General features: G+C 40.9%; 1 protein-coding gene across 2 annotated transcripts in view; it reads left to right on the top strand.

Moving 5' to 3' along the window:
* The window catches only part of trappc9 (trafficking protein particle complex subunit 9), a 193,172-nt gene extending 179,552 nt beyond the window's left edge, over positions 1–13,620 (top strand). For both annotated transcript variants that reach the window (XM_072369878.1, XM_072369877.1), the window contains 2 exons: positions 9,872–10,095; positions 12,543–13,620. In XM_072369878.1, the coding sequence (XP_072225979.1) occupies positions 9,872–10,095; positions 12,543–12,722 (404 nt within the window). In that variant the 3' untranslated portion in view covers positions 12,723–13,620. The remainder of the gene's footprint in view (positions 1–9,871; positions 10,096–12,542) is intronic.
* The last annotated feature ends 9,420 nt before the right edge of the window (positions 13,621–23,040 follow it).

The following is a 23,040-nucleotide window of genomic DNA, read 5'->3' as shown; positions in this document are numbered from 1 at the left end:
GGGTAAACGTTAGGACTACATGTGGACGTGATCGGGGTAAACGTTAGGGCTACATGTGGACGTGATCAGGGGTAAACGTTAGGGCTACATGTGGACGTGATCAGGGTAAACGTTAGGACTACATGTGGACGTGATCGGGGTAAACGTTAGGGCTACATGTGGACGTGATCAGGGGTAAACATTAGGGCTACATGTGGATGTGATCAGGGTAAACGTTAGGACTACATGTGGACGTGATCAGGGTAAACGTTAGGACTACATGTGGACGTGATCAGGGTAAACGTTAGGACTACATGTGGACGTGATCGGGGTAAACGTTAGGGCTACATGTGGACGTGATCAGGGGTAAACATTAGGGCTACATGTGCACATGATCGGGGTAAACGTTAGGACTACATGTGGACGTGATCGGGGTAAACGTTAGGGCTACATGTGGACGTGATCAGGGGTAAACATTAGGGCTACATGTGGACATGATCAGGGCCAAACGTTAGGACTACATGTGGATGTGATCGGGGTAAACGTTAGGGCTACATGTGGACGTGATCGGGGTAAACATTAGGGCTACATGTGGACGTGATCAGGGTAAACGTTAGGACTACATGTGGACGTGATCGGGGTAAACGTTAGGGCTACATGTGGACGTGATCAGGGGTAAACATTAGGGCTACATGTGCACATGATCGGGGTAAACGTTAGGACTACATGTGGACGTGATCGGGGTAAACGTTAGGGCTACATGTGGACGTGATCAGGGGTAAACATTAGGGCTACATGTGGACATGATCAGGGCCAAACGTTAGGGTTAGGGCTACATGTGGACGTGATCAGGGTAAACGTTAGGACTACATGTGGATGTGATCGGGGTAAACGTTAGGGCTACATGTGGATGTGATCGGGGTAAACGTTAGGGCTACATGTGGACGTGATCAGGGGTAAACATTAGGGCTACTTGTGGACATGATCAGGGGCAAACGTTAGGGCTACATGTGGACATGATCAGGGGTAAACATTAGGGCTACTTGTGGACGTGATCAGGGTAAACGTTAGGACTACATGTGGACATGATCGGGGTAAACGTTAGGACTACATGTGGACGTGATCGGGGTAAACGTTAGGGCTACATGTGGACGTGATCAGGGGTAAACATTAGGGCTACTTGTGGACATGATCAGGGGCAAACGTTAGGGCTACATGTGGACGTGATCAGGGTAAACGTTAGGACTACATGTGGACGTGATCGGGGGTAAACATTAGGGCTACATGTGGACGTGATCAGGGTAAACGTTAGGACTACATGTGGACGTGATCGGGGTAAACGTTAGGGCTACATGTGGACGTGATCAGGGGTAAACGTTAGGGCTACATGTGGACGTGATCAGGGGTAAACGTTAGGGCTACATGTGGACATGATCGGGGTAAACGTTAGGACTACATGTGGACGTGATCGGGGTAAACGTTAGGGCTACATGTGGACGTGATCAGGGGTAAACGTTAGGGCTACATGTGGACGTGATCAGGGTAAACGTTAGGGCTACATGTGGACGTGATCAGGGGTAAACGTTAGGGCTACATGTGGACGTGATCAGGGGTAAACAGGGCTACATGTGGGCATGATCCAGGGTTCACATTAGGGCTACTTGTGGATAGGATCAGGGGTAAACATTAGGGCTACTTGTGGACGTGATCAGGGGTAAACAGGGCTACATGTGGGCATGATCCAGGGTTCACATTAGGGCTACTTGTGGATAGGATCAGGGGTAAACATTAGGGCTACTTGTGGACGTGATCAGGGGTAAACAGGGCTACATGTGGGCATGATCCAGGGTTCACATTAGGGCTACTTGTGGACGGGATCAGGGGTAAACATTAGGGCTCGCAATATGCATGACCCAAAGAAGGCTTAAGTTGGTATGACCAATGGTGCAACAGTTTGCTCTTGACATATCTTTTAAAGTAAAGTTTATGAAGGAGCAGCTGAAATGAAACAATAAAAAGTTCAAATTGAGCTTCACTTATATTTCATTTATTGTTGCTCATCAGATGCCTGAGGCACAAGTAAAGACGTGAGAGAACACCCAGGAGTCTTTAGAAATGCGTCTGTAAGAGATGGGCGGCTGTGCTAATGTGAACGTAACCATTTGACACTACAGACGACATTTAAAACAAACAAAAAAAATCTCTTGGTTAGGGTTAACGGCCGTATGCAGCAAAAAATCTTTGCTTGAGTGAATGATGCAGACATTTGTGTTCTCAAATGCCACCACTCTGGAACATCTGTAGAACATTTCAGGACTCCGGCGTGTGTGAAAACGACTTCAGATACAGTGTAGTCACTGAAAACTGTGCTGCTCTGTTTGATAGAGCAGGACATTAAAGGATTAAAAGACAGATAATGTGGCTATTGGCTAATTGCTAATAGTTAAACAGCAAGTGTTGATGTATGCTGCTGTCCAGGTTAACTTTATGACTGTTCAACACTATAGTTACACTATAGCACACTCAAAATTTCTCATAACGACTGGGTTGACACTGTTTAAGCTGTTTTGCCAGGTTTGTTGTGCTCATCGACTTAGTCGTCACAACTTTGTAGCATTGCTTCCATGTAAGCTTATTGACATCCTTAACCTAGACTTGGTTGTCTGCCATCTCCACGCAGAGAGCAGCAGTTAGTTACAGCGACAGCAGCCATCTCTGTGTTGTGAAGATTAACAACTCTCCTAGCATTCCTTTTTCTTTCTGTCTTAACTCTTCGTATATGTGAAGTGTTCTCATGTCCTCACATGTTCTGTGCCAGTCATGTGGGTGAAGGTTTCTTCTTGGGAATGATTACGCTGAGCAAACTCACTCATCTGTGAGACCCCTCTTAGTATTCATAGACCTCCTTGACATTAATCTTTTAAAACATGTTTAAAGTACACACAATCTAATCTTCACCACAGATTCATTCTTTGGATTCCAAGATTTGTATTCATTCATGATATTTTCTGTCTCTATTATACAAGAGCCACTTGAGTTCTGTTGTGATTCTCTTTTGAAGCACCACAGAGTGCACTATCATTCCCACTTGCAGTCAGACAGGTGGCAATAAGTTGCATTGTTAAATGTCTCAATAAGTGCGTGGAAGCATCTTAACCTGTCTTCTGCCTGCGTTCGAGTACGGCTGAAAGTGAGGAGTAAGGATGTTGAACAAAAGCTTAACATTCACACAGCAAGCCAACAGAGTGCATGACTGCTCTTGAACAGGAGAGCAGAGATCGAACAAAGGGGCAGAAAAGAGGGAGGGCAATTATTTGAGTAAACATAAGTCGCATAGCCAGCAGAAGTGGAGTGAAAGCGATGTTGAATGTTTCGGATGAGTAATGCTGTTGCAGAGATGAGTGTGTACTGGCTGGAAGCAGCTCTGCTCTGCTCTGTTAGGTGTCCCGTGTGGAGATGAGCAATTATTGTAAGAAACTGTTGCTTCAACATAACTCTGTTTTTCTGCCACAGGCTGCTGCTGAATAGAATCATAGCACCAAACCACTTCTGCTTGTTGGTGGGGAAGTTTCTTAAATATGTCCCAGTTAACAGTGAGATATTTACACACAAGAGGCACAGATGGACAGCTCTTACTTTTCCAGAGACACCATCATGGCAGAAGTTGCATCTGCTGTTTTTTTCACCTTTGTAGTATCTGTTAGACTTCATATGTCACTATAAGGTGGTCTAACACAAATAGAGGTATAGGTGAAAGTGTTTGTTTTTTTTCTCCACTTCAAATGAGTCGAACGATATCCAAACATGTTCCTGGCTGGTTGTCATCAGAGCAGATGGAATCTGACCATCCGCTGAAGTGAATACAACACATATCATGTGAGTGGTTGTTATGGGGATCATTCTAAAAGGGGCAGATGGCTTCAGGGGATATCAGGAGCTGGCGGGTTATTTTTAGACTTACTGCAGCACACCTCAACCTTTCAAAGCACATCCTCTGGCTCTATCGGAGCATTCATCAATGACCCTGCCTTACGAGCAGCCATTGGTTGGGATGAGCTGTTAGACTCCAATGACCTGGTCACAACTCTTTGTCGGTGTTCATCCTGGATGAAAAGTCACTGGCAGTGTGGTGTGCTTACTCTGGAGCTCGGCATTTGTCTGAGTTTTACATTTTCGTGATGCATTTTACTCCTCTGGTGCTCAAAGACACACATATCAACCAGGTTTTTAATTTGTTGTCAGCTAATGCATCATGAAAGCTTAAGTCTACCACAATTTATTTGAATTAGCAACCAAATTAATACCAGTTATTCTTAATATTTAATCATTTATGCTTCCATGATGTAGTAAAGTAGGCTCAATAATTGTTTTTTTTTGCTTTGTGCCTTTTCTTTCCTTTATCTCTCTCTCTCTCTCTCTCTCTCTCTTTCTCTCTCTCTCTCTCTATCACACACACACACACACACACACACACACACACCCTCTCAGTGGAGGCACACTGCTGATGTAATCAGTTTTACAGCAGAAGAGTTGCCCCTCTTCTGTTTAATGAGTGTCTCTGTCAGAAATGCAATTCTACGTGAAGCGCTATGAACGTCACATCTATATTTGCTCGCACCTGATTTGTCCATTTTTCTTGCTCACCGCACAATATTTGTTTGCAAAATCCTTATGAGCTGAGCTGACACCCGCTGTGAGACACGGCATAATCTCTTTTGAACACCAGCAAATCGCCCCACGTCGGTTGTCATCTTTATCTTCACCTGCTCCCAAATTTGGTGGGTGACAGAGATGCCGAGAGGGGCAGAAAGGATTGTTTAATCTCAGAGTTGTAGTTTGATCGGTGGCTTTCATGCTTGCAAAGGAGGGAGGTGTCCTCTCTTGCACTCACTCCCCCCCCCCCCGGTTGCTGTGGCGACGCCTGCTGCAGCGCTTCACCTCTGCAGACACCAGCTCCAGCAGCATCTGGGCAGAAGAGTGTGTATGCTAACACAGAAGCCAAACCAGGTACTCATGTTGTAACATGTTGGAGCAGCTGCTTGTTAGCATGAAGAATAAATCAATGATGAGATCACTTCATCTCATTCCTTAAAATGCAGCTTTACAACCCAACAAAGCAGTGCATTAGAAATGAGCTGAGTAGATTCCCAAAGCAGTTTTTATCAAACAGTGCTCGCCCAAACACTCTTTTACACGCACACTCACTCTCTGATGTACCTGTTGCTCGGCCACCATGTGCAACATTTTTTCAGCAGATTGATCATGATGACATTTACCTGTTTTGTGAACTGTTTTATTGGTGCATTTCCACTAAGTAGACAAACTGAGAGGAGCGCACAAACAGCCTGTTTCAGTTCACCCACTGATTTTTATTTGTTTTTCCTACTATTTAGCTTTCAGTTAGCTTTCAGTTTGTGTTTTGTTCAGATGCAACCTAAGCTGTGCTGCCATGTTTTTTTTAAAGAGAAGAGCCTTCCTCCTGCAACCCTTCCAAACAAGCCATCCTTGTTCATTCTTTTTCTAATTCCACTGTCATGAACTTTAACATTTAACATGCCAGCTGAGGCCTGTAGAGTCTGACATGTGGCTCTTGGGTTATTTGCTATTTGCAGTTTTTTCGATGTGAAGATATGCTTTCTTAATCAAGACTTTATTTTCATAACCAATAGTTTTCCAAGATTTTAAAAACATGGCCATTAATATAACTTGATGTCCTGTGGATGGAAGAATGTTCCTGAGCCTTAATGTTTCCTTTCATGAGCCTGAGGGACATACGTGAGTCTGCCTGCAGGTGAGCTGCATGCCCTCACATCTGTAGCTCGCAGATGTAAAGCAGAGAGCACTGGGGCAGCACAAGAGGAAACACACAGCAGACACTTTTAAAAAGCAGTGTTTTGTCCTGAATTTGGTGTCCTTTTGGGGAAGATTTGTGGTACGAAATGATATTAGTTTGTGGCATCTTTTTAATTTTTTTTTTTACCACAGTTACATTATCCCTTTTTCCCTTAAAGCTAAGTGAGAGGAACTCGTTAGATTGGGCCACTGTCTCTTCCCACTGCTCGCTTTTCAGTGTAAACACTGATTATCTAAGTCAGCAGATTGCCTCTGCACAGAGATACAGTGAAGAACAACAAGAGTAGAGAGACTCTGAGCTGTGAGTGTGCATGTGTGTGTGTGTGTGTGGGCATGTGTGTGAGAGAAACTGAGATGCACGTGTGTGGGAGTTCATCAACTCGTTAGAGACTAACCATCCTCTTTTGTTCACTTTTAATGTGAAAGAATTTATTCCAGTTTTAGAACAAATGTAGGCTACCTATAATTTGCACATCTCCTAGCAACAAGACTTTGAACAAACTAAATTTATCTGTTTCCAAAGTGTCACTATGGGCTCAGTGCTGGCAGCTATAAAATGGTTGTGTTCTACAGTGTGTGTGTGCACAGAATCTGAATCCACCGTCACCAGAAGTCATCAAGTAAATCCATAAATGATCAGCTTGACATAATTGAAATATTTGAACGACAACAAAAATAGCTGCACAACTGAACGTGTTCTTGACTTCAGCTACAGAGTAGGGAACATGGGTTATAATTGGAGAAAGAGACGGCATCATGATGGCTGGATTACAGAAAATTATACAACCTCATTTCCAAAAAAGTTGGGACGCTGTGTTAAATTCAAACTGACACAGAATGAAATTACTTCCAAATCTCATAAACCAGTTTTATTCATAGTAGAACATCGAAAATATATCAAATGTTAAAAGTGAGACATTTGGCTTTTTCATGAAAATGATTAGCTCATCTTGAATCTGATGGCAGCAAGATGTCTTAAAAAATACTGGGACATGTTTACCACTGTATGGCATCCCCCCCCCCCCCCCCCCCCCCCCTTTTTTTTTTTTTTCTTTTTTTTCTTGCAAATATCTGGAAACTGAGGAGACCAGTTGCTGGAACATGGCAGAGCATGTTGTCTCATACTTGTCTGAATGGGATTCATGCCCCTTTTGACTGCAGTAAAGTGCCTAAAGGCCCGAAGATCACAAGTATCCAATATGGATTTTCCAACCCGTCCCTTGCACACAGAGAGGTCTCCAGATTCTTTGAATCTTTTGATGATAATAGACACTGTAGATAATTGAGAAATATTCAGAAACTCCTCCAGTATTTATACACAGAGTGATGTGTGAAATTGCAGAGCATCTGCTCATCTTTACTTTTGAGACTCTGCCTTTCTAAGGTGCTCTTTTTATAGTTGCTAACCTGTTGCCAATTAACCTAATTAGTTTCAACATGTTCCTTCAGTTGTTACCTTTTAGAAACACTTATTTTTCTGATCTTTCGTGGCCCCTGTCCCAACATTTTTGAGACGTGTTGCTGCCATCAGATTCAAGAGTGGCTAAAAATGTCTCATTCTCTGCGCTCTATTGTTAATAGAATACTGGTTTATGAGATATGCTAATCATTGAATCACTAATCACTGTTTTCATTTGCATGTTACACAGTCCCAACCTTTTTAGAATTGCGGTTGTACATGCATATGGCTGCTTGATTAAACACATATGACTTGTATTTATGCCTCATATGCAACCTGGATGTGTTTGCTGTAGATGAAAAAGCCCATATTCCTGCAGGTGTAAGGTTTGCAATCAGGATTGAATTGCATCTCCCGGCTGTGTGTAAAGATGGTTTGGCTTGCAGCGTGATTGGGTCTCCCTCGGGTGTTAACACGATCTTTACACAGTGGACAATTCAGAAAGAAACCTGCTAAACCTCAGTCTAATGTCGCCCATTTCAAGGAAAGCCTGATGAAATAATCCAGCTCTTTCCATAGAGTCAGCCTCGTGTTTGACATATATGTAGTGCCTGCTGTGACTGCCTTAATAAATCTTCCTCTTTTATATGTCTGTGTTATAAGCAGGCATTTTATTAATTAACCCCAGCAAAAACTGTAATGCTGAGGGAATAGTCGATTAAATATAATAATGGAGTTAGTTTACTCTGTGACAGGACATCATTAAATGCAATCTTGTAAATCTCTTGGGGCCTTTTTAAAAGGAAAAGGATGCTCACGGTAGATATTGATTTAAATTTCTCTCTTTACTGTACTTTGTATTAAGTTAATAACTTCAGTAAAACTGAATTTGAACTGAAAATTAGTTTTCTTATGTTGGAAATGGACACTAAAAATGTCGATGAAGGAATCCTAATCACAGGTCTTAGTCTGAACTTGATAAGAAATGAATGTTTGACTGTCCAATAGCTCTCCAGAAAAGTCTCCAACGGTCCACAGAAATGTTGCTCTCGTTGCCTGATGTTTTCTCCCGGGACTCATCACTGTCACGCCGGCTGCAAGTTTGCAGAGCCGTGCGCTCTCTTGCAATGCAGACTCACGTTGGCTGTTGTAGCCTGTGGACGTGTCAGGATGTCAGGATGTTAAAGGGCAGAATAAAGGCAGAAGAAGCTTAACCTTTCTGGACTTTTTTGGGTGTTTGTTTGTTTTTTTTTAGGCGTTTTGTAGCTTCCAGGCAGTGGCTGCAACATCGGTGTGAAGACAATAAAAAAACTTCATTTAAGTTCTATCGTTCTTTCTTCCCTCTGTTCTCTAGGTCAAAGATGTCGGCACGTGTCAACACGCAGAGTTGTCTAAAAATAAAACACAATTCCAGTAACGTTCCGCTGGTTTGGCGTGAAACGGATGACTGTGTAATCCCGAGCACAGCAGTCAAACCAGGCTGAACACATCTTGAGTGCTCAGTACTCACCCATCTTTAAACTCAGCTTTCTTTTTAAACCCGACCACTCACTCTGGGAACTTCCGGGACTTTGTGCACAGTTGTGACATTTTTGACAAAGATCAAATTCCAATTCCTCATTTGGACCCTGACCCTTAGTTCTTCGCTCTTACGGGTCAGGTAGAATATCTTTCTCTGTCAGCAAACTAATCTGATATTCCAGTTCTAAATAGACACATTCGTGTGTTTGGGGTTTTTTTTCATGAAAATGTGGGGCTGAATGTCACCCTCCTGGTGGCTCAAGCCACCCCGGAGCCTCAGCCCCCACCCACACCCCGCTCCGTCCTGCTGGATTGTCACTCGATCCTCATAGTCCTGACCCCCACCCATCTCTGTACGCCACAGATTGGCCCACCAGTGGCACCAGACGCAGCTTGACTCTCTCATCAGGCTGTCACACAAGCTCTGACTCAGTGTTTATCGCAGTCGCCGGTGTGACACGAGAAAGCGTATGACAACCGGCTTTGTGCATCTGCGCTGGTGTGTGTATGCTGTCTCAGAGGTGTCTTTTCAGCTGGTCTTCTGGGGCCTCCCCATAATTCCCTATCTTAGGGGTCGGGACCGTGCGGGTGCTCAGTTCACTGGGCTTGTTGTTCCTATCAAATCATGGTGTCTCCCTGTGCACCTCAGCCAAATAGAGGCCACTTCGGAGTCGGTGGGCAGACATTAGTGAAATTGAATTGGACTCACTCAGTGTTTCCTTGTTGCTTGTGACAGGAGGGTGGTGGACTTCCAGCTGCATGAGCAGAGACTAATGTACTGGTGGGTGCTCTGTGTGTGTGTGGAGGGGGGTTCAAATATTCTCCAACATTCTCATATGTTCATTCATGACCGAAATTAATCACGCATGAGATTACCAGAGGGAATATCGGTTAAATAGCCAGAGCTCTGCTGCTGTCAGTGAAATGAATTTAAGGACAAACAGCTTTTCTCTGACCCTTCACGATGAACTGTATGATAGGATACTAATGGTCAGGACAGTTTTTGATGAAGACAAATGTTGTGGTTAGTGGATGCGATGATGAGTTGGGGGGGGGGTTGGTTTTAAGCTGCTGTCCTGTCAGTGCTAAGCTTTTCATTTTTTTCCGATCTGTCCCCAGATGTGTTGGTGAATGGGAAGCCATGTGACTGCGACGTCATCGCAGACTGCAAAGTAGGCGACGTCGTGACCCTGGAGGTCAAACTGACCAATCTGAGTAAGAACTCAGTGGGCCCGCTGGCTCTGACCGTGGTGCCGTATCAGGACTACCAGAACGGGGTCCAGAATTACGACCTTGACGAAGCGGTCACCTTCATCGGCTCCAGCACCTTCTACGTCGACACAGTAAGTCAGGGGTAGAGAACCATATAGATCTTAATTACCAGCAAACAGATAATAGATCCATTTGACCAAGTTATGAGACTAACCAGTTTTTCATTTTGTTTAGGGACAGACTTAAAAAATTCTGATTCCCGCTAACAGCAAATATCTCATTGTTGCAGACTCAGGCTCAGAAATGCAGAGGTGATATTTCTTGTGTAGTAGATGTAAGTTGGTGTTAAGGTTCAGCTCATGTTGAATTTATTCAACATTTAGCATTTGCAGAAAATCTCTGCATCTAAAATTAAAACCACTAACAATGAACTGGAGGGAAAATCAAACGTATACTCAGGCCCTGTTCACACAGGTATTTTGATAACTCCCACTGCAGCAGTTATGTACAGACTGGAAAACCGATGTTTTTGGCTCGCATGTTCCATTAATCTTTGATGTTACGTCAGAAAATGTACCATATTCCCTTTTGTTGACATGGCAACAGGAGACACCGGTAAGATATTGGCAGTGCCAACTTTGTTAACAGCACTTTTTAGATGTTTGCACGTAAATGTACAGCTACACTGTGACTCAGCTGAGGAACAGAAGCGTCAGAACACGCTATGAAATTCAAATAATCAGCCATCTGCTGTTGCTGTCAGAACTAGCACACTGAACTATTTAGCATGTCAGGGGAGTTAATGCACGACAATGAATGCCTCTGGCTTGTTGGTGATAGTGTTTTGACAATAATAAGGCCAGTGTTACCACTTGTACACTCTGTATTTGCAGTTAGTTGCTACTATGGGACTTGTGTTGGTCTGACTGCGTCACCGGTGCCGTCTGGTCATGTGCTTAAACTTAATGACGAGCTGTCGGGAAACAATTCTCAACATCTTTTTATTTTCAGCAGCACCTTTCCTGGAAAACAGTTTAAATTTCTACCTGCCCCCCTCTTGTACATCCCAGCCTCTACTTTAGCTCCATGATCGAGAAATATCTGGAGCTGCACAACCCGCAAATCCTGTTAATAAAGAAAGATTCGGCCTGGAGATGACATTTCTCGGGAGATGGTTTCCTCGGATGAGAAATCAAGTTAAAGTGGTCACTGTCCACAGGGAATTTTAAGCTAATAACTGAATGTGGCTCAAAATATTTCTTTGGAAAACATTTTATGCTATGATATATTTTGTATGGAAAGTACTTATGTGCCTAATAACTGGAGCTCGTGTCAAATCACACTAAATGGTAAAACTATGCCACCTGCTGGCGACGATTCTTACCTGTATTTTCCCAAAGCTCGTAAGTTCTGAAATGGGAATAGTTTATTAAATATGGACCAAGTGGTAAAAAAAAAAAACAACGGGTACATGCACTGGGTGAAAACCTGAACATCTGGACGTTTAAAATCCATGTTCAAAGTCCCAAAGGAACTCTGATCTGGCAGAAGTGTGTTCAGCTGTATCTGAGACTGAGAACTTCTGAACACCGACTCTCACTTAAAGGTTTCCACTGAAGAAATTCCAGTTGTTGACAAGTACATTGATATTTATTAATATTTATTGCATATCTGCATTACAGTAAGACATCTGCTTTCACGTAGAATGCAGTGCGCATTGTGTTCCACTTGCTTTTCACTTCTTTTTGTTAGCTAGCAACGAATCTATGCTGCCTCCGAGCTGAGCGCAGGGCAAGGTAGCTCCATACTGAGTCCATACTGGACGCAGTGCTGTGTGACAACAGCTCGACACCTCAACTAAATGTTGGTTTCCATGTTTCTTCATTAGAATTTCTCCTGTTCTCTTGTTAAACAGTCTGTTGCTGTCAGGGAGTCTACTGTGGAATATCAGCAGAGCCTGCACATGCTCCTTTAAGACTGTTTAAAACAGATGCATTACAGTACTGAGGTTCCATGTTCATTTAAAATGCTCACACTCATTAACATATTGTACCGACAGTATGTGAACTGTTTGATCTGACGTCCTTTGATTGATTTCACAGGTCATTTAGTTTTTTTTTTTCTAAGAATACAGAACGAGACAAATATTTTTAAAACATGACACCAAAGAGTCTTCAGTTCTCTGCAAGATGGAACTAAACCCACAAAAACACTTTTACGGTCCTTGAACTGTCATAGCTGAGAAAGCAGAGCAGAGAGGGGATCCTCGAAGTGAGCCATTGTCTGTAACAAATTCTTTCTTCTGAATGTTGAACAAGCTCCGGGCGATTAAAAGAAGACTTTGTTGGTTCCAGAACAAAAAGCTTAAGACTCTAATAAAGAGGATGAAAGAGTGAATAAATTCGTCATATTCAGAGAACTACATAACAGCTTGATTTGGGGGATTGTTCTCAGCTTTTCATTAAAACCAGCAGGCTCACTCTTTGCTGGCCTCCCATTGGCTGACAGTGGGCCCAATTCATTAAAAAATTGCCACAGAATGTCTACTAATAGTTCTTTGTGTCTTTTTTATCTCCAGGTTAAAGCCAAAGAAAGTTCTGTGTGTGAGGGTGCCCTGCTTTTCCTCTACACGGGAGATTTTTACCTAAATATCAAGTTCCAAGATGACAGCACGCGACGAGAGCTTCCTTTAGCCTGGTTTACTCTGCCCAGCGTGCACATCAGAGCCCTGGATGCTCCACTGCAAGCGGGGGCCTAGGGCCCCGTGGAACTCACTCAGCATATGTCTGAATTAAGGATAAAGCTATGTAAATACAAAGGCCTTTTGAGTGGAATTACATGTAAATATAGCTTTGATAAAGGTTACTGCATTTGTACAGCTGGGGCTGTTTTGACAAATAGACAGAAAACTCTGCACAAGTAATGCAAGGCAAAAGATCATTTACCTGTTACTCTGAAGCAAAGAATTTTACCAACAGAAAACTGCAGTGACAATGCTGGTCATTAAGGGAATGAAGCAGTAAGCAGACTCAAGCTTGCACATAGTTGCAACTAGCAAGAGTTAGCTGACATTTACAGCACCTGTAGCACTAACCATTTATTTTTATCCGTGATGAGTCTGTAAACTATATAAATGTAAACTGCTCCATAAAGTCATACAGTATAATGTGGTCTATAGTGAATTATTTGACAGGCATGTTTTGTTCCCCTTTGAACAGTTCACTCAGGCAGTTAGCTTGTTAAGTGTTTGCTAAATGTTAGCCTGCCAGATGGCTTGGACAGCTTGCTGCTGGTGGTAACCTGTTATTGACTAGCTAAACCAGCCACAGCAAAGACTCCACTTCTGGCTTCTACGTAAGCTTCAAGTAGCACTTCCAGTTTACACAAAGAAATTCAATTAAATTTGGACCCATTTCTTTCTGTCGTAATCACACGATACATTTTTGACACTGGTTCTCATCTTTCGGGGTTTTTTTCTGTGTGGGTTCAGACCCACCTACAACTTTTAGTTACTTCAAGTTCTGAGGGGCCTCCTGTCCTCACCTTTGTACCAACACTGAATTATTGATAAATTTAACTGTGTGCCATGTGCTGATGACAAATAACTGCTGTAAATAAATTATCAAAGAAGGCTACCTTTGGTCATTTTGACCTCATTTAAAGTGATTGTTTTATTTGTCTGTCCTTGCTGTTACAGATCTGTATCCATCTTCACTCACAGAAAGATGACCTTTGGTAACATAGCTTTTTAAAAAGACCCATAATCTGTGATATCATTTTTCGACACTGCAGAATTCTGATTTTCAACACTGAATTCACACTGGGAGAGTTGACTGAACACCTATTCTAAATTGACAATTTTCTGCAAATATTCACAGAATTTTAACATCCTGTGATTGTGAGACATTCATACTGATTTATTTTTTTCATTTATTGATTGTATTGTGCATAATGTAAAAAATATAGATATTTGTAATATCCTGTAAATGCTGTTTTTAACAAACAATTTTTTTGATAGATTTGACTTCAGTTTTAGATTTCTGACATTTTCACATTTCAAATAGTCAGGACAGGGGCTGCAAAAAAAAAAATCATAGATGAATAAGCTGGAAAGATTTCATCGTATATTCTGTAAGGTTCAGTAAAACCAGAGCTGTCTTTGCAAAGGTCTCACACGCTTCAATCTCAACTTTTAAAAAAATTGTCCATGGCATCAAATTCAAAATTGACAAATACATTTCTACAAAAAAATTGAAAAATTGACTGATTGATTAACATCTAGCACATTGTCTTTGTACTGTTTTCCATTAAATTTAGGGTTCTATTTGCAGACTGGAAGTTAACTAACAAAGATTTCCACTGCACCACTGATAACATTTCCCTCTTGGAAATATTTCCCAGTATCAAATTAGCTTCTGTGAGCTTTTAACAAACTACCGGTCCCAGCAGTAGTTAAACAGGAAGTTTATCAGAAGGATGAAACACATCGGATATGAGTCAGTCCAATGGCGGTAAGAGCAGCCTGTATGTGCTAGATTGGCCGTTAATGACTGCATTAAGGAGCACTTTCCATGAATTCAGTTTACCCAGTTTCTTTTAATGTAAAGCAGTTCCATAGAGAAGTTTGTAAGTCATTTCAGTGCAAATGTTTCTTCCTCTAAATGAACAGAACAAGAAAACCATGAAACCAGGACACAGTTGATGTTCGGTGACATATTTTCTGGTCTTTGTCAGTGCATTCATACATCATGCATTAAACAAACTGTTCCAAAGGCCTCTATGCTGATGAGTTACTCTTTTGAAACACTTTTTTTTTAAAAGTAGCTGCCTGAAGCAAATATTGTGGGTAAAAGCTTATAGGTTGTTTCTATCTGCGGACTTTCAGAGCTTGTATACACGGTAAAAATCGGTTTTGCATCTACACAAGACCTTTGCAGAATGCTTGGAGCAATATTTTAGATCTAATCGTTCTTTGTAACTGCAATATATGTCCTGTTAGCACAAAATCGTATTCTTCCAAGTGTGGAACATTCAGAAAATTAGTGTTTGCTTCAGTCGGTAGTGAGGCGTTTCGATGCCTTTTCATCTTCCTGCTTGTTATGGTCAGGTGATCTTCACATCTCGGGATGAACTTTGTAGGACTGTGTTAATGGCAGCCTGAGCCTTTGAACTCTGGAAGGCACCATGGACTTTATTTGGCAACCAAAAATTAATTTAAAAATATTTCATTACGAGTTCTGCCAAGACTTGAAACTCTACAACTGACCCCTGAGACTTTTAGCCTCAGACACTGACAAAAACAGCACTGAGATTATGCTGTAACATTGATCAAGTCTCTGTTTTAATAGCCTATATCCATGGATTTTGTTTTTGTGACTGGTGTAGATAAATTAGAGACATCTCCACCCCTGTGGACTGTTAACAATATACCCCGTTCTTTTCCGTTTCTATTGCAAAGGTCCATGCCTCCAACTGGCTCTGATGCCTGTCCTGTCCATCTCATCTCCAGTAAAGCTTGATTCACATGTTTATTTGTCTTTCATTCCCCCCCACCATCATCATTCCAAACAGTAAGCTGACCTTCCCAGAATTGAGGACACCCAGAACAGACTTTAAGCATCTCGTCTTTAAGTTTAAATGAGGTTTCTTATCGGGTATCAGCACTCTGTTATTAGCCACCAAGCTTCATTACCTTGTGGCATACCCGTAATTCAGATTGTAATCAGCCTAACAACCATCCATCAATCAGTGCTGATGCATTTCCTCCCTCCATAATATTAGATAGCTACAACAGGGATGAAAATCGGTTGTTTGAGAACAAACAAGAGCTTTTCATTTATAGGCAAAGAAATCCCCTGAAGCTCTGCTGAAAACATTGCGGTGTCAGTCTGCATTAAAACACTAATGCAAATTAATCTCAAAGAAGCCGGAGTTCAAATCCCTCTCTCTCCTCTTTTAGAGCTGAATTATAAGTTTCTTCCATCCATATATACCTGCAACCTTGATATGTAAATGATGTGAGGAGAGAAAACCTGACATGAGCTGCACATATTCTGATCCAGTGTGACTTTCTGACTTAATTAATATCCTATCTATCACAGCACACAAGCTGCTAAATATGAAATAAACCTAACCAGAACTCATACTGTGGAGAATTCTTGCCTTTAGCCTATAAAAGAAAAAAAAAACGCTCTCTCAATGTCAAATTCCCATACAATTAAAAAAAACAACTTTTCACCTTGTTCATTAACCTTTCATGTTGAAATCTTTTCCTTTATCACAGCCTGAAAATGGAAAAAACGTGATTCTTTTTGCCTTTAATTGACAGGTCAGTGGAGAGAAAGACACGCAGGAAAGATCAGAACATCCGGGACTCAAATGATGATCGTTGCAAATGGGCATTGCCAACATGGGATGAGCTCCATACCACTCAACCACTTGTTGTCCACTTTTATTACTTCCACAAGAATTAACCAAAGTATTCCAGAGTCAAATGTGAGGCCATCTGTCTGACAGCTAAAGCTCGGCTGAAACTGGGTCATCAACAGGACAATGATCCCAAACACAGCAGCAAATCTACAACAGAATGCCTGAAGAAAAGAATCGAGCTGCTGCAATGATCCAGTCAAAGTCCAGACGTCAGCCTGATTGAAATGCTGTCGTGGGACCTTAAGAGAGCTGTGCATAAACAACTGTAGCATTAACTGTAGCAGTGTTGAAAAGAATTGTGGACCAAATTACTGATAACGTCATAAAGAAAATCATTATTTCAAGTTATTACAGCTAAAGCAGGTTCTACAAGTCATTTTTCACTCAGTGCTTCTGCATTTTGGTTGCATTTGGTGTACTGATCTAAGTTTAAGGCCAGAACCGTTTTGGTATGTTGTTCCACTTCCTGCTTTTTCATTCATGCTACTCTTGGCCTCAGGCCTTGAATTCTAAACCCAGCATAAAGACTGCTGTGAAATGAGCTGTAAAACGAGCTTTAAAACTCCACAATGCACTTAAACTATCAGTGAAGTTTAACTGCCGTTAAAACATATTGAAAAATTAATATGAAAACAGATTGTGTTGTGAAGTGAGTATGGAGAGGACCCAAATGCATGTGATGTGCAGGAAGCAGCAGCAGAAAAATTAACTTGTAACACAGTGCAGGTGTGAGGTAGACTGTAACTGCAGCATGAGGAACTGAATAAAAAATTAAAAATGGAAAACGGAATAAAAAAAATGAATAAAAAAATTCCCTCCTATCGTCTTTTCCTTGACCTTGTTGGCAAACACTGTGAGGTCAGGGCATGACGGAAGGAGAAATTTGTAAGGGCAAAGGAAAAGATGACCGACATGGACACTACGCTGTGATGTGGGTAAGCAAAACTGCCTCTGATACTTTGTCTGATGCAGTCTTTCTACACACAGACCAGATCATCCATCCATCCATCCATTTTCTGTGACTGCTTCATCCAATTCAGGGTCGCTCGGGGATGGAACCTATCCCAGCTGTCACTGGGCGGGAACGGGCAATGTCATCAATATGTATCATCTTAGTAGAATAAGATATGGAAAATATCACTTTAAGCTTGGTCATTTAAGAAGGAAAGAAAAAATGAATATTCAAAAAGTACTGCTGTCGCATGCTGCCGAAACTCACCTTCCTGTCCTCATTAATCCTCAAAGATCCCAGTCAGTATGACTGAATGAATAGAATCGGGTGTTGCTTTGAAAGTTGCATAAAAACATAACTGTGGGGCCGTATTGTCCCCTTTTCTGTCACAAAGGATGCTCCAGTTTTTCTATAATAAAGGAGGCCTTAAAACTGATTCACTTAATATTCAGAGATATTTACCAGCTCTTATCATGGCTACTTCTAAGAGTCGTTTCACTCAGTTTGGACCCTTACTGAGCAAAAGAGTATTAAGCTGCACCCTTCTTGTGAGAGGAGGTCAGGAAGCAAACTTAGCACAACACAGAAGGATGAGATATTTTTTACCTAAATAATAAAACATGAAACAGATGAAACAGAAAATCCTTAAACTTCTTAAATTAGTGCAATGTAACATATCAAAAATATAAATACTGTTAATACTGCTGCTATTGATTTGATTATGGTGTACAAACACATCGAGTAAGTTCAAGGATGCTAATGTGTCTAAAGGCTGCTGCTGTTGGTCACCAGCAGAGACGTTGTCAGCTTTCAGTCAGATGGACGACGTCTTCACCTTCGCTCATTCTTCATTACTCTCAGTTCATTGTTGAATCTCTGCTGTCACTTCAGAGGAAATCTGCCCTCATGCAGCCGTCAGAGCAGGTGTCTGTGTGATGAGCAGACGTATCGTACTGTAAGCTGCCATTAAACTTTGCTGTCGGAGCTTCTGCAGAAACGCATTAAGAGTTCTGTAGGTGGGCTGAGCAGGCACTCGAGATGGGAGAACATGCAGCTAAATATAGAGCGACTACAGATCCATATGCCGCTAATTAGCAGAGCTGTAAATACTTGCTTTTTCCAGTGCATTCTCTCGGAGGTTCATTACAACCCTAAAATTAGTCAGATGGCACAAAGGTACTGCCTCAAGTACTTGGTGGCAAACCTCTGGAAGCCTAACAGAAGAGGAAATGACATCAGTGCTTTAAGGGATGCTAATAAACCAAATGTAGCACAGCATAATTGATGCACGAGTTCATAAAAGCTTTTACATTTCCTGTTCTGGTCTCTCAGTTCACTGTGGACAAAGAGGGTGCATACTTCCATCTACATTTCAAGCATTTGGAAAATAAAAATAAATGGCCTGTTTAGATAAAACACGACACAAAACAAGTCATTTAGAAAGATATTAAGTCTTATTTGAACATCTCTTTCTTTATGACAGCCTGACATCACACCGGCGCTCTCCCAGAAGCAAAATTCAATACAACTACTTCAAAGCAAAAATCTAACAATGGCTCAACGTACAAACCTGCATGTTGGATGATGAATGAACAGAATTATTAATGTACTGCAATTAAAACATCTGCCACACAGTAGAGATTCTGGTTAAGATTCATGCAGCACTCAGAATGCAGACAGGGACACGTCCAGAATATGGTTTCTTGTGTCAGACTCATTCTGTTAATGTCAAAATGAGAGAAAATCAGGATGTTGGCATCAGGTCGAAGAGGTAAGAGGAGAGTTTAGGATTGTACATAGGTAGATAGTTTTGTCTAGTTCTTTTCTTCCTATTGTGTTTCTCATCTCAGGTAGACTTTTGTGGGCAAACCCCATTTTGAGAAGGGTGGTTTGGAAACGGGTCCAAATGAAAGGATTTTCAATATCTTCGCTAACCAACTTCTTTGTATTTAGAAAATATAAACAAATTGCAACGTTGATGTCAGCAACACACTCAAAAAAAGTTGTGAGAGAGGCAACAAAAATTAAGTTTATAGAAGATTCTACAATAAGCAGATTAAGTGGTGACAGGTGAGGGTGTCAGGATTGGTTATAAAAGGAACATCCACCAAAGGTTAAGTCTTTCCAAGCAAAGATGGGTCATAGCTCACCGCTCAAATCTCTATGCATAGATGCTACTGACAGAAACCACTGTTAGATGTGGGTGATCTTTGAACCCTCAGACAGCACCATATGAGAAAAATGTCACACCTCCATGATCAATATAACCACATGGGCTCTGGTGTACTTTGACAAAACATTTTGTTTGAACACAGTCCACTGCAGCTTTCAGAAATGCAACGTGAAGCTGTGTTACACACAGAAAGAAGCCATATATCAACTCTGTAAAACATAAGTCTCAAGTTTGTGGCTCTCGGGACGATAGTTTGTGGCCCACGCCTTAATATGAAAGTGTAATGTTAGTGCGGCCCACAAGACAGTAGTTTATGCTTTAACGTCATTTCGATGACGTAGCTATGACGTTGACTCCTCCGCCGTAGCCTGACATGCAGCTCCAAAAAATTCTAACGACACGTCGCGTAGACGCAGGCCGTAAGGGCTGTGATTGGTCTGCTCAGAACGTAATTTCCAGCAGTTGCTTTTTCCGGTCTTAATGGCTGTATACGGCAAAGAAGCTCGTTGACATTCGAAATTATCTAAAGTGCATTTGTTCATCCAGGTTGTAATTTCACACCAGTGTTCACCCGTTCCCAGCCTCAGCCGGTCGTACAGATCACCTCCGAGAACGTCTTCTCTGTCGCCTGTGCCTCAACATTTGCAATTTAAGCATTTGTTCTTCAATACTGATGAGCTCCAACTGCAAATACAGCTGCTCCACCTCGGTTTCCATTGTTTACTGTTGTTAACTGTGACCGGAAGAAAAAGCAAGGATTTGGCTATAACCCCTGAAACCACACAAACATACAGCTACACCCCCCTACTGGCATGGTGAACTGCAGAGAAACCGTTTTTCTAGCCATTTGGTTTAATATAAACTTAAGACATATATTTGTGATACAATATAGATCCGTTTTTATACAATCTTATTTATATCAACATACATTAGAAATGTGATTATTTAGACAAAGATTTCAGGTATTTAAGGATATCTCTATCATGCGTTGTTGTTTTAAAAAAACAATTCTATTCTATGTGAATAGAATTGTGCATTTTAACATCAGGAAGGTGACACTGATATTTTTAAAGGTTTATATAAGAGTTAATTCAATAGGAACAATTTCTAATAGTGTATTTCCTTATCATTTAGTGGGCACTGCGTTGTGTTAGTGAAATATTAAGATTATATGAGAATTTGTCATGACACTAACTTTGCAAAGATGGTCAGGAAAATGAAAAAGTGATGGTTTCACTCCTTCCTTTAAACAAGTTGACTGTGCAGTCCTATCAAAGTCTTGTGGTATAAAGTGACAGCTGCAGATGTGACCCTCCTTAGCACCATTTTATAAAGTGGCTGATTGCAAAATGTCACTTTCATCATCTTACTGATGCCTTACTAACAATAACATCTTTGGTTTTCTTGTGCTGATATAAGCTAGTAACAAGCTAGTTTCATTTATGTTATCTTAAGAGATACATCAAATTAAACTCGTTCATAACAGTTAAATAATATAAAACAATTTCTTACTTGCGAAATGCTATTCCAAGTTTATTCATTTTGGCTTTTCTTTCATGGGAACATCCGTAAGCGGCACAAAAGTCTGGCGTTTTGCCAGATGCACAGCTGTCAGACCCACTCTGACAGTCTGACTTCTGTCAGAAACCCCGTCCCAAGATGGCGGCCGTGTTGACGTGCCTGTCAAGCCCGAATGCGGCATCTACATGTATATATCTATGTATATATCTATGAACGACGTCGACGTGACGTCTTCATAGGGTAAATTGAATTTGAGACCCCTGCTGTAGAGTGTGGTCAGATGAGTTATTCTTTAAGCTACTTTTTGGTGAAGAAAAGTGATAAATGTACATAAATAAATAAATAAACTTATATTTTATAGATACAATGAAGTTGATCAGTTGATCAGTGTTAATCAGTTCCTCTGTCGTTGTCTCTGTTGAACAAAGCTTCAAATGAATTATCAAATGAAAGATTTAAGTTATCTGGAAATAGAGTTTGTAGATTTACAGGTCTATGATTCTGTAGCGGTTTGTTGACATTATCCATTCTGCATGTCTTCTGGATCATTCCGTCCTATCACCAGCTCGTCATCACCGCCCTAAAAAGAAGGAGAACAGGATTTAGCCATCAGCCTGCAGTCCGTCAAAATCAGTTATGAAACACTCTTCTCTGGAATGGACCCATTGTATTTTCCTTTTTTTTTATCCAGCATGGTCATCGAATCACAGGAGCTTGGCTTTAGTGGGAGATTGTGGGCACTTGTTGTGACTGTTTGTGCATTGTGAGTTGATGTGTAGTGATAAATCAATAGCAAACATATAAAAAGCATAAGAGCCAAGATTTAGCAGTCCAAAAACTGAAAACAGATGCAATGATTTATCGAAACATAGGCAAACAAAAATAGAAATACAGAATATAAGATAAAAACAGAGTTTGTACAACTCAGCTAAGCTTAAATGTTAATATTTGGGATGAGCACCTTTGTTCTTCAAGGTCCAGATGCAACACTCACGTCCTGCGTCAGGTCTTTGCTGAGTATTTCTCTGTTTCTTCAGGACATCACTTTCAGAAGCTGTTCATCTTCTGGCTATAGTTTTTCAGCAGCCAAAACCATTTGTTTTTCCTTTGCTTGTCCTGTTTCTCAAAATATTTCAAGGACACATTGCAAACCATGCTGAGATATGCCATGTTTTCAGCTAATTGCTCTTAGGGAATCGCCTTGTTGCTGCAAAGATAGCATTTTCTGTCTGTCAAACTGGTATGTTTTGCATTTTCATAGATACAATTAAAGAAATTAGAACAAATTATGTGTCTCTGCAGCAGGGTGCTACCCACGAAGCTAACATAAACCTTAAACCTAAAGATATCATTTAAAACTGGATCCTTGTTAAGTTGTTTATTAATTGTACATACAACATTGGTTATTCCCTTGAGTTAACAGTACTTAAAATATATGTGTACAACGTCTGGACTCAAAAGAAAGTTTAAAAAAAGCTGGAAAACTGTTAATCAAGACCACTTTACAAGATTACAAGAAAATATGGCTGCTTGAAAGAAAGATATGAAGAAATCAGGATTGGATCCAGCACAGATGAGCTTTATTTAAGCAGTATTTATTAATATCAACATGTTTTTGTTTTATTGTAAAGACATTATTGTCCGCTGAATAAAACAATTACAAATTTGAAAAGTATTTTTAGTATAACTTGTGATATAATTCAAGAGGTTTTTACTCTGTTGATACTGATGATTATTTTTTCAACGACTTTGTAATGAATCCCTGATTATTTTTCAATATGTACAGGTCTAACTCTAATTGATATTTAAAGCAAAGACAAAAAAAAGTCAGTGTATTCACAGAGAGGAGAAAGCCACTAAAAATAGAGCATCTATTGCTGCTGTTATTGTCAAAATTCCAGCAACAACGAGAGGTGGTGCAAAGACCTCGTTGCTTCAGATTGTATGAGGCTATAGTCATGCATACACTGTTATTAAATCATTTCTGCAATGACTCAAGTC

This window comes from Leuresthes tenuis, unplaced genomic scaffold (assembly GCF_036924035.1).
Source record: "Leuresthes tenuis unplaced genomic scaffold, fLeuTen1.0.hap1 SCAF_18, whole genome shotgun sequence".
Lineage (NCBI taxonomy): Eukaryota > Metazoa > Chordata > Actinopteri > Atheriniformes > Atherinopsidae > Leuresthes > Leuresthes tenuis.
Note: the sequence above shows the minus strand (reverse complement) of the source record. Positions and strands in the feature narration are given on the sequence as shown.